Source organism: Equus przewalskii, chromosome 1 (assembly GCF_037783145.1).
Source record: "Equus przewalskii isolate Varuska chromosome 1, EquPr2, whole genome shotgun sequence".
Classification (NCBI taxonomy): Eukaryota; Metazoa; Chordata; class Mammalia; order Perissodactyla; family Equidae; genus Equus; species Equus przewalskii.
This window is the reverse complement of record NC_091831.1, coordinates 139,247,250-139,259,345: the sequence shown is the minus strand read 5'-3', so window position 1 is coordinate 139,259,345 and position 12,096 is coordinate 139,247,250. Positions and strand designations below refer to the sequence as shown.

At 36.6% G+C, this 12,096-nt stretch overlaps 1 protein-coding gene across 4 annotated transcripts in view; it reads right to left on the bottom strand.

Moving 5' to 3' along the window:
* The window catches only part of DMXL2 (Dmx like 2), a 135,675-nt gene that overhangs the window by 105,944 nt on the left and 17,635 nt on the right, over nt 1–12,096 (bottom strand). For all 4 annotated transcript variants that reach the window (XM_008513828.2, XM_008513830.2, XM_008513829.2 and 1 more), the window contains exons 2-3: nt 4,953–5,078; nt 2,611–2,682 (exon numbers count right to left, since the gene is read on the bottom strand). In XM_008513828.2, the coding sequence (XP_008512050.2) occupies nt 2,611–2,682; nt 4,953–5,078 (198 nt within the window). The remainder of the gene's footprint in view (nt 1–2,610; nt 2,683–4,952; nt 5,079–12,096) is intronic.

The window sequence follows — 12,096 nt, the reverse complement described above, 5'->3', positions numbered from 1 at the left end:
CACTATCATTTTACCATTTTCAACTTAAGACCTTATGATCTGAAACAAAGATGTAAATACTTCACTATTATTTTCAAAATACCACTTTTAAAATAACTTCCAATGGTTCCACTTACTATTTATTCTACCATATCAAGCTGCTGGCCACACCCAAACAAAGCAGGTTCTCTCAAGCTTCCTTTCGCGTCTATAATGTAACACAATCTTGACCTGAGGATATCCTTTCCTCTCTTCTCCACCTACGAACTCCTACGCTTACATCAAGATCCAGCTAAATCATCACCTCCGCTGTGAAGCCCTTCCTGACATTCTGGCAGCACTCACAGCACTTTTTACATTCGACCACTGTAACACTGGTCACACTGAATTATTATTTGTTTAAGTCTGACTCTCCTATTAAACTGCAACTCTCAAAGGACAGGAATTATGCCATAATGAGCTCTGAGTCTTCAGCCTTGTCGTGGCTGGTACATACACAGATGCTCAATAAATGTTTATCAAAACAAAATAAGTGCACGTTAGAAGGAAGTACAAATTATCATACTCCCATGGACTCAATGTCTAAAATAAAACTAGATATACCTCCCAAAAAGTCAACATATTTGAATTATACAATACACAAAATCCACAAATCTGACCTATATTAATTTGAATAATTTCCATACTTTTTTCTTAGTATTTTCATTCTAAAAAGTAGCAAGATATAAAGTTTAAAAGTCAAAGGCCTTTGCCATGAAATACAGTATGTAAGTAAAAGGAAGTTTAGCTATTTCTTTGTAGAACATCAATATAAAACGTCCTCTTGTGAAAGTATAGTGTAGCATAAAGCTGTGTCACCTTAGGCATGTTACACATTAATTGTTTGGCAAGTAACAATAATTTAATAAAGGGCAATTCCCTCTCTCTCTACAATATTTTTAAAATATTTAACAATAATTTATTCAAGATTTCTTGACTATCTAGAGGCAGAATTTTACAATATAACTGCAAAACCTGAATTTCATTATCCAAAAACAATTTTCTATTTTTAAATCAGGGAAAACATTTTTTAAATCCTACCACTGCCGACCAAACAACCCTACCTTAAATACTGCTCAACAGATCTATTTTAGAGTAACAATTAAATCATTCCTAAAACTATCGACATCCCTATCAGTCTTCCTTTAGTATCTCTCAGAGTGTAACCTGTGGACCAACTACATAGCAGAAATTTTAGGGGTGGGCCTGGAATCTGAATTTTTAATATGTACTCTGGGTGACTCTCAAGCATGCTGAAATTGAATATCCATTTCATAATACTACCATTTCATAATTTTCCACAGGGAAAAGACTAATATTTTAATTAGCACCTTTTTTTGGAAATGTAAAAAGAAATACTCAAATGCAAGTTTTAATGAAAAATATCAAAACCACTTGTTTTAACGCACTTAAGAATACCCTTTTTCTAAAAACATAATTACTGGTAAATATATACTCTTGGCATTCAGATTTCACATTCGCAGTTTTGACTATTTGTGAGTGACGGTGGAGTTCTAACATGTGTAGTGATTTTTAAAGAGGCTAATAATTCTAACCATACAGGATTTTCTGAAGATTAAGTAAGATATAATATAACACAGCCCAGAGAATGAATCTGCATGGTCCCTGATGTGATATGCTAGACCCTTTGGCTGGAAAGTGAGTTTACCTACTTCCTAACTCCTCATTCAACAAATATTTAGGAGCACAAATTATGTTCCTGACACTATTCTAAGTACCTAAGATGCATCAGTGAACAAAAGAAAGGAAGCTCCACACCCTCATGGAGCTTACACTTTAAACAGTAAACAATAAATGAATAAACAAGGTAAGAGCTATGGAAAAAGTTAAAAATAGAAGGATGCGGGGTTAGAAGAAAAGTGGTAGAAGCAAGTAGCAATTTTTAAAAAGGCAGCCAAGGTAGACCCATTGGGAAGGGTTTATTAGCAAAGACTTAAAGTATCTGCAGAGGCTGGCCCTGGAGCTATCTAGAGAAAGAAGAGCATTCTAGACAAGAGATAATCCATGCAAAGGCCCTGGGATGGGACGGTAACTGTTCAAAGAACAGCAAAAATGCTAGTGTAGCTGGAGTGACATCAGAGGACAAAAATAGTAGGAGATGAGTTCTGAGAGGTACTAAGTGGGTGCTGGAGAGAACAAAGGCTGTAGTCTATTCTAAGGCCTTTTGGCTTTGAATACGAGAGAAACATGGAGCCATTACAGAGTTTTAAGCAGAGAAGAGTCTTGATCTACTCTGTTGAGAATAGAGAAGGGGAAAGGGGACAGAAAACAAGGATCAGAGAGAAACTAAGCTAGTAATCTAGACAAGAAACAGTAGTAGTTCAACTAGGGTAGGTCCCAATTAACAAGGTAAATCTCAATTAGCAATATTCTAGAAAACTGAGTTTCTGAAAGGCCTAGAGATCTATTCCTAGTGAATGTAAAAACTCTTACCATAAAGCGCCAGGCCAACTTCACAGTGATGCTCCAAACCACCTCCAGCACCAGCTCTTAAGGATCTCTTTATTGCTATCAACCAGATTCCAAACTTAACTTAATTCTAAAAGTTTCCTATTATCATTTAATACTTACACAATTTCTCTTATGAGAATTTATGCCCAAGGGCTCAAAAATACAAACAGCATTACCGTATGAAGCTGCAATCTAAAAAAGAATGAACAAAGCATTAATATTTAGGAAGAGAGAAAATAAAGATAACCTCCTTTTCACAATACTGTATAAACTAATTACATATAATACAATCTCAATACAGTATTCATGGTTTATTCCCTTCCATAAATATAACTGGAAAAGAACTGGACTTAAGAATCTCTTCTCTGTTATCAAAAATTCAGCAGCCTTTATTTTACACAGCAAATACAAGGTCAATCTATTCAAAGAAATCACTCTTTCCTATAAGAATTTTTTTAATACAGAAATAACTTTATTAAAAAAAGAAATAGTTCAGTGGTATAATCCAGTAAAAATAATATAAAAACCATGCGAAGTAGAGAAAGAGAACAAAGAGTAAACAGGTAGCAAAAATACATCAAATAAAATGACATTAGTTATACCATCAAACAAAAAATACCAATTGGGAAAACCATCTAGAAGGACGACCAGAGAAAACGGACGAAGGAGAAATTAGAGACACCTGCTTCAGCTGGAGGACAAAGGGCTGATGTAGATGTCTCCAGGGGACTGACGCTAGGGACTGGGGGCCAGCAGGGCTTTGTTCCAGGTCAGAAACCTGATAAGAAGGGACATAAATCCCTCTGTTCCTAGAAGCTACCAGGGCCTGTTTTCTAATAATTCCTTGAAGGCCAGTTCCCACTTTATCCTCCTCTTGGCAAGAGGGAATCAACGATAGGGAACAGACCAAAAACTATTCCTTCTGGCACCTCTTGACCTGTAGGTTAACCCAGGAAACTAAATTAAGTATATATCCTTTCAAGGCCAGCCAAAAACGTCTACTGTGATTTCACAGCACTCTCATGCCAAAAAGTGATTTTAACTGTTACTTAATAGCTAACATTCCTTCCAAGAAAAACCTTTTAATCCACAATGGTAGGGGGGAAGCTGGCTGAGGTAACACTTAGGCAAAAAATGTTATGAATTATCACATTCAACATGTCAATGAATGAATGAATGGCTAACACAAAGTCACACATGTGAAAATTATCACCACAAGCACTGAGGATAAAGGAAATAAAACAGCATGGAAACAAAAGACAACAAATCAAAGATGTCACAATTTTGCCTTCTTTACCTTCAACAAGGTAAGGAAAAGTAGAAACATGGTTATGAACACGGAAGTCTTATATATTTTTTTTTTAAAAAAAACTTTGCTCCCAGAGATTGTTTATTGTGATTATCACAATATTATACATAAACAACTTGCTAAAATTCACCTCTGACAACTGTCATACAACTCTAGACAGGTTTAAAGCAACCTTGCTTGGCCTAGGGAGATGAGCAACAAAAAAATTAATGAGAGAAATCTGACACTCTCAGTGTTCTCTAAAGAGTAAGCAATGCTTAGAAAAAAAAAAAACACTGAGGAAAAAAATCAGAAAAGCAAGAAGTTAGCATCAGGGGCCGGCCCCGTGGCCAAGTGGTTAAGTTTGCTCACTCTGCTTTGGCAGCCCAGGGTTTCGCTGGTTAGGATCCTGGGTGTGGACACCACACCGCTCATCAGGCCATGCTGAGGCAGCATCCCACATGCCACAACTAAAAGGAACCACAACTAAAATATACAACTATGTACTGGGGGGATTTGGGGAGATAAAGCAGAAAAAACAAAAAAGAAGATTGGCAATAGTTGTTAGCTCAGGTGCCAATCTGTAAAAAAAAAAAAAGGAAGAAAGCAGTATCAGAAAACACCAGGAAGTTCAGTGTTTCAACGCTAGGTCAATTATATCACTGGATTGTCACATGGTGGTACACTTACAGAAACATTAAAGCTTGATACAAGCAGCAGGGTGGGACAGTAGAAATGATATAGAATCATAATTTATTATTCAGTATAAATTTTCATGGTTACTATTTATCACCATGAATATTCTGATTTAACACATCCTGATATGGTTATATGATTTGATAAAATTTGTTCTTACTCAGTAAAGAACAATTTCTAGAACGCTAAGACTTTAAATTATTACAATTATTAGGCAGAATATCAATAAGCACAGGATTGTGAGGCCTACAGGTGTTTCAAGACAGTATACACCTATAGAACAATTATCGCATTATCAGCTTAATGGCTCTTTATAGTTTGTACACAACCTATCACTTTACCCACTCCTATCAAGAGCCATCTAGGCAAGGCATATTAATAAGAAATTGTAAGCAAGCTCACAGAAAAGGATAAGAATATTCTGAGATTATTAAACACATTAAAAGATGACATTTAATAAACGAATTGAATCCCTTACTCTTCCATGTTGGTTAGAACACTCCACACAGCTGACTTGGATGTTTCCATGCTTAGCACCAGGAATGATCTGCACACATTCAAAGTCATTTGCCAAAATAACAATATCACAGCCTGATCCATATGCCTAAAAAGAAAAGTTTTACAGCATGTAAGATATGTAATTTTTGAATGACTATCATATAATAGTTTATCCTAGATCTTGTTGCTGCTGTATATTTTGACACATTTTACAAAAACAGTTAATGTAAGAATATTGAGAATATCAATTTCCAAATAAAAACATTAAAAGTTACACCAAAACAATAGGGTGATGACACCCCATGCATTATCATTCAAACATGGCCAGGAAAAGGGTTCTTCCAGTTCTTAGACACTAAGCCTCTGTCCCCGCAGGTCACAAGTCATTCTGCTTAGAGTTTTTCTCCAAAGCGCATCTCAGTAAACCCCAAAGCATAAAACCTCCATCTGAAAGTAATAAGGCATTGAAGGCTGCAATTGTGTTCCCAGGGATCAAAGCAGGCTTGAGACAGATCAAGATAGAAATCAGAGGCATTTTCCAACACAATTCCGCATGGCTTAAAGAGCTAGTTAAATAGACATGAACCCCTGAGGCAGAATTACATGCACTCAGGCAAAAACTAAACAAACTCAGCTGCCCAAGCGAGTCCACCTGCAGCCGGCCTGCCCTCCCCTCAACCAACAGGGACAGAGAAAACCAACCCAAAGTGGTTTCACACGCACACACAAAAGTTAAATAAAACAAAAAAAATGAACTGATTTATACATAAAATGTTGGCGAATATAACTATATGGTCTGGAAAATAAAATGGAACACAAAATTAAGTTCCTGGAAAATTCCCTTGTTGAACATAACCGTAATGAGTAAAACCACATATTTCTTCCCATTGCCACACTTCTTGATGTATGCTAGTCCTGTTTTGCAACATTGTGGATTTTATGATGACATAAGGAGCAGAGGTGGGACATTTTTCTTTTTCTTCCAAACTCAATTTATGATTAAATATTCAAAACAACCTAACAATCTAATGCTCAAATGAACAAGTCCCATTAAAAGCAACACATATATACATTTATTTATGAGGTGTTATTTTTTCCCACTATTTCTACATCCCTAAGGCATATGGTCATGTCCTACAAAACACAGATATCCAATAGCTAGGGCTGACATCTCAGCCAGTGGCCTGTGCCCTGAAGAAGTCCACATACGGCTGCCAATGAAAGAGGGAACTGAAGATACAGACAAGATAGGATGACAAACATTACTTCTACCGGTTACTAAAACTTCTAACATTGCCAAAATCCTGTTGTAACTACTATAAACCATCTTCAGCTTATGTATTTACAAATACCAGAAAGTTCACCAAAAGAAAAACAAAGAGAATTTTTAGCAAGGGAAATATGGAAAAAATCGCTCACAGGAGAAAATAACTACTTCTATTCTTATAAACAATGCTGATTTGCATACTATGCATTCAACAAAGCTAAAATGAAAGGGAATATTGAGTACAGGCTGGAGATACATTTGTATCACCATGCTAGTCTTTAAACTTATATTATTAATCCTCATCACAAGAAAAAAGAATTTCTGTGACTATGTATGGTGATGGATGTTAACTAGACTTATTGTGATCATTTCACGATGTATACAAATATCCTCTCGTTATGTCGTACACTTGAAATATAATGTTATATGTCAATTATACCTCAATTAAAAATTATATTATTGGGGCCAGCCTGGTGGCACAGTGGTTAAGTTCGCACACTGCACTTCCATGGCCCGGGGTTTGTGGGTTCAGATCCCACACATGGACCTATACACTGCTCATCAAGCCATGCTGTGGCAGCATCCCACATACAAAATAGAGGAACACTGGCACAGATGTTAGCTCAGGGACAATCTTCCTCAAAGAAAAAGAGGAAGATTGGTAACAGACCTTAGCTCAGGGCCAATCTTCCTCACAAAAACAAAAAAAAAATTATATTATTAAAATAACAAAAATCACCTTAACCTTGAGTAAGACTTCACAATTTCCAAAGTACTTTACAGTATTATCTCAGCAAAGTGGATTGCTGGAAGAAGCATAGACTTTACCTAGTTTGGAATCACACATGCAGGGTTTTCCATTTGGGTTCTGCCATACTGTGTGGTCTTAAGTAAGTTACTTAAGCTCTCTGAGCATCTCCTTGTGGTAAAATCGAAGAAATAATACTTATCTCTTAGGATAACTGTGAAAATTAAAATAGAAAATCTATTTGCATTGTGCTTAGCACATACCATTCATTTAAGAAACAAAATAGTGCACCATGTCCCAAGCCTGGGCGAGGGACTGAGAATACAAAATCACAAGATGTAGTCCCAGTAAGTCTAACGTGGAGATGACGAAGTTAATCACCAATCACAACTAAATGACCAACTGCCATGACAGAGCTATCCACAAAATACCAGCAGAAGACAGAAGGTACTCAGTAAGTGTTGTATCATTCCCCTTTAATCTTTGCAACAAGCCTGGAAGGAAAATATTATCATTATCATATCATATAAAGAAAGATTCAAGGTCATTAATTTGCCCAAGATTACAATTAGTAAGTGGAAGATGTTCAAACTCAGGTCCTTACAATTCTTAATCTCTTTTCCCTAAACTACATGTCAAGAGACAAAAAATATTCCAGGTATTAGTGTACTCGCTTTTCTAAAGATGGGCCATCCCTAGCAACTGCTGCTGTAGACAGATAGGCTCTTACTGCTCAGTCACCAAAAAGAGGATTTACTCTTCCCCAGATTTACAGAATTGCCCAATCTTTTCCAAAGGACATGTACCATACTCCTCAACTGTAGGGGATCTTGCCATTTTCCCGATCCTGCAATAGTTCTTGAAACTGGCTGCATCAAAACTACGCAAGGAACTTGCTAAACATACAGATTGCTCGGTCCCACCCAGACTTACTAATCAAAATCTTCATGGATTAAAGAAGTTGGCAATACCTACCAGAATTTTAAATACAATACACCCTTTAATTGAACAGGTACTTATTTTACCATATAAGCATATTTAATAAAAGTTTGCCAAAATATACATAGAAGGACATTCACTGCCTTATGTATAGCAGCAAAACTGAAAATAATCATACCATCCATCAGCAGGGGAGTGGTTAAACAAACTACTGAATATCCATACACCAGAATACTATGCAGCTACTAAAAGTTTAGAGATCACTAGTCTAAAGTGGTCTCAAATCCCTCATCAAACTAGTAATTCCCATCAAAATGGAACAACTACGTCTGGTACTGGTTTTCCGTGGAACCACAATTAGGCAGTAGCTACAATTTTATATAACATCCATGGTCACAGCTATAACAGAATTCCCTAAACTACCGCGCACTAACAGTGTGCAAAAGTACAGAGGGAAAATATTATTATTCATCTTTCTCTAAAGCGTCTCAAGTACAAACACCCCAAGTGTGGAGGAAGGGGGTACTCGGTCAGAAATGAATCACGTGCATCCCATAACTGAAGGCTCACAAGGTTTTAACGATTTATATAAAGTGTCTTTAACATCTGTCTGGTTCCCACTATACTGAAAGGTCCATGTCCTGTTCCCCATTGCAGTCCCAGCACCTAGCACATAAGCAGCCCTCAATATCTGTATAACAAATAAATAATTCAAAATCTTCCTGCTTTCTGGCTCCAGAAGTCTAAGAACCTGGAAACTCGGTCAAAAAACATAAGGTTGGACAGTTGACACCACCTTATTGCCAATCATTTGGCCAAGTTTAGATAGTAGCTATACAAGGAGAGAGAGACTGGCTGATTTTCCAGCCCAACAGCACGCATCACAGATTTAGAAGACCTGCAGGAAGGGGATCTGCCCTGGCCTTCCTTCATCATTTACCATTCACTGAACACCGACTGTGATCAGGCAGTCTGCTAGGGCCTTTACGAACATTAGAGCCTCACAGGTCTCCTTTTAAAGATGCAGAAATTGAGGCATAGAAAGGATAAGCAGTTTGCCCAAGTTCATAGAGTGACGATTCATTTCCTGTATATTGAAGCTCCTGCTCTTCCCCCGGCATCACCCCACCTCCACTCCACTACGATGTTTTATTAGTGCTAGAAGGTCCATGTTCACCTCTGTAATCCCAAGTAACTTACCACAGCACCCAGCACACAGTAAGCACTCAGTAAAGACCAATAGCTGAGAAGGTTTATACAAAATCCGTTAACTACTCAAGAGATTCCTATTCTCTCAATTTTAGGTCAAAAGCGATTTTGTTCCATTCTTTTTTTTCAGAAGGTCTCAGGAGGTTTCTGAACTCCTGGAAATTATATTTAAAGTCAAGTGAATGTGCTTGTTTCCCCTCATTCATAGATCTCACTAGTTTGTCTAAAAGAATCTCTTCCTTAGACAAAGGGCATGGTGTGCCATATTATCCCCCAGTAATTCCCTGGAAGCTAAACACTTGAGAATTTGTTATTACCAAGATTCTTTTCTACATTTTTTGTTGTGATAACCAAAATTTCATTAGAAGAGCCTTGCCAATTAGTTAAGACTGTAAAAACAAAATGACCCTCTTCCTTTACCTTATGTTACACATGATGAAAAAAATTTAAATATCATCTTCTGAAGTCATCAAGTATTCTGAATTAACAGACTATCATTATCATAAATAAAGATACTGCTGCCTTCTCTAAAGGGTCTAATGTCATTGCGAACAATGACTAAGTGTATCCAAATAAGCATGACATACTCACTGTCATCTCTAACTTCAGTTTTACATATAATTGCTGTGACTACACTATTTTCAGAAAAGGAAACAACTATTACATCCCACAAACACTGATCTAATTTCTCAGATTTCCTTTAAGTCTTAGATAAATTAAAGCGTAAAGAAATAAATGTTTTTTAAAAATCTTACACAAACACGACCTTTCCTATGAGAATATAGAGTACAAACATTAATTGCACTGGCATTTCTATGGAGTAGTTACGGAGTCAAAGTTTGACATCACTGACAATTGTTGACACGTGTCCACATTTAAAAGAAAAGTATAACGAATCAAGAGGTATTAAGCATGTTGAGAGGTTTACCTAATTTAACAAGGTGTAGTCTTACCAAGAATACGCCACCAAGTGTGTTACTGTTAAACTCCCCCGTCTCCTGAGAGAGAGTTTTGACTCATGTAAATACGTTCACTCTTCTACAAATGAAGGCACATTATTAAGAGTTAGAAAAATAATCACAAAAATTACAAGAACGAGGTACCATTTATTGAAAGCCTGCTGGGTAAGAGGTCTTGTGCTATGCATTCGACATTCCTAGTCTTTTTTTCAAGACTGCAGTAATCTTAGAAGTTGGTTATTAATCCGACTTTAATATAAGGAAATGGAAGTTTATAGGATTTGATCAAATTCCTAAGTCAGAAGGTAAATACATGGCTGGGAGGCAAATTCAGGTCTCTTTACATTGTTTTACCCACTTAGCTAATGACCATATTAAATCATTTTGTTTTCTATTGCTTAAATTTTTGTTCTTAGCAGCTAATTACATAAATTCATTTAAATTCTTCATTTCTGCTGTGATCTTTGCTCTATAAACAAAGAAAAAGCTAAAGAAAAGACAGGCTTGTCTGGGCTGTACCAAGATAGCTTCAGAAAATAGTCTTAAGAGGCCAATTTGACCTATGAAAAATCTTACAACCAAGAAAACAAAGCACAGAATAACATAATTTCCTAAGAAAACACCCTTTCCCTCTCCTCAATTTTAGTCACCTACTTAAAATCGTAACTGTTTATGATACTCTCAGAATTAAAAATTAACTTCTAAAATGAACAAATTTCTTTATTGAATGGGTTCCTTATTAAGCTAGAATTTTAATATACCACTTATCCATTAAAACCATCTACAATCTAAACAAACCATTTAAAATGTTTACTCTTAATGTTTTCAGTAACAAGATTTTCTTTCTTTCTTTATTTTTTTTGAGGATGATTAGCCCTTGAGCTAACATCTGCCGCCAATCCTCCTCTTTTTGCTGAGGAAGACTGGCCCTCAGCTAACATCCGTGCCCATCTTCCTCTGCTTTATATGTGGGACACCTACCACAGCATGGTGTGCCAAGCGGTGCCGCGTCCGTACCCGGGATCTGAACCGGCGAACCCCGGGCCGCCAAAGCGAACGTGAGTACTTAACCGCTGCACCACCGGGCCGGCCCCATATATTTATCAACCATTTATATTTCTTTCTCTGAAAACAGACTATTCATGTTATTGCTCCATTTTTTAACTGGGTCTTTAGTCTTGTTCTAAATCATTTATAAGAGCTTTTTATAGATTAAGCAAACTCATTCTTTGTTATGTATAGCTAACAAGTTGGGGTTTTTTTCTTTAAGCAAAATGCCTAAAGATATATTAAGGCCCAAACATATTAAGAGAAGAATAACATTTTTTTAATTGAGATAGTGTATTTACATAATACACAATTCCAATTTGAAAAGCTTTATAAATAGATCATAATAGGCCATAGAGAATTTTAAAGGCCCAATTATGGATTACCAGGTAACATTATAGATTTATGTATAAAAAACACCCATACTTGACTTAATGAGAGTTCTCAAAATGAAATTTAAGTCTACAAAATAAGAGTACTTATTATCAGCAATATATTCAATCAGCCTCATTTGTCTTTCTACAAGTTTCTATGCCTTACCATTATCACCTACTGCTCACCACCCCCACACCCCAAAATACATAAGCCTCCTGACACTCAGGTGGAAGTCCACGACACAGTTAGAAAAAGGGGGAGAGGATGGTATTTGAATAAGAAGCTCTTCTTTCCACATGACTAGAAACACAATCAAACAGCTGAAGTCCACTCAAGAATGCTGAATGAGCAGAATAAACGAGAAAGAAACTAAATAAGTGCAAAAAGCTTAGAGCAAAAGCATTACCCTAAGTCAATGACAAGTGCAGCAATGTCGGAAATAATCTAATAATGACTACTTGTGTGGTAACTAAAGGGACTATTGCTTTTAGAAACAACTCATGTCAGGAAATGTAAAACTAACACACCACTTATAAGGAGCAGAAGAAAAAAGCCAAGCTGTGAGTGGTATGCTGCGTGA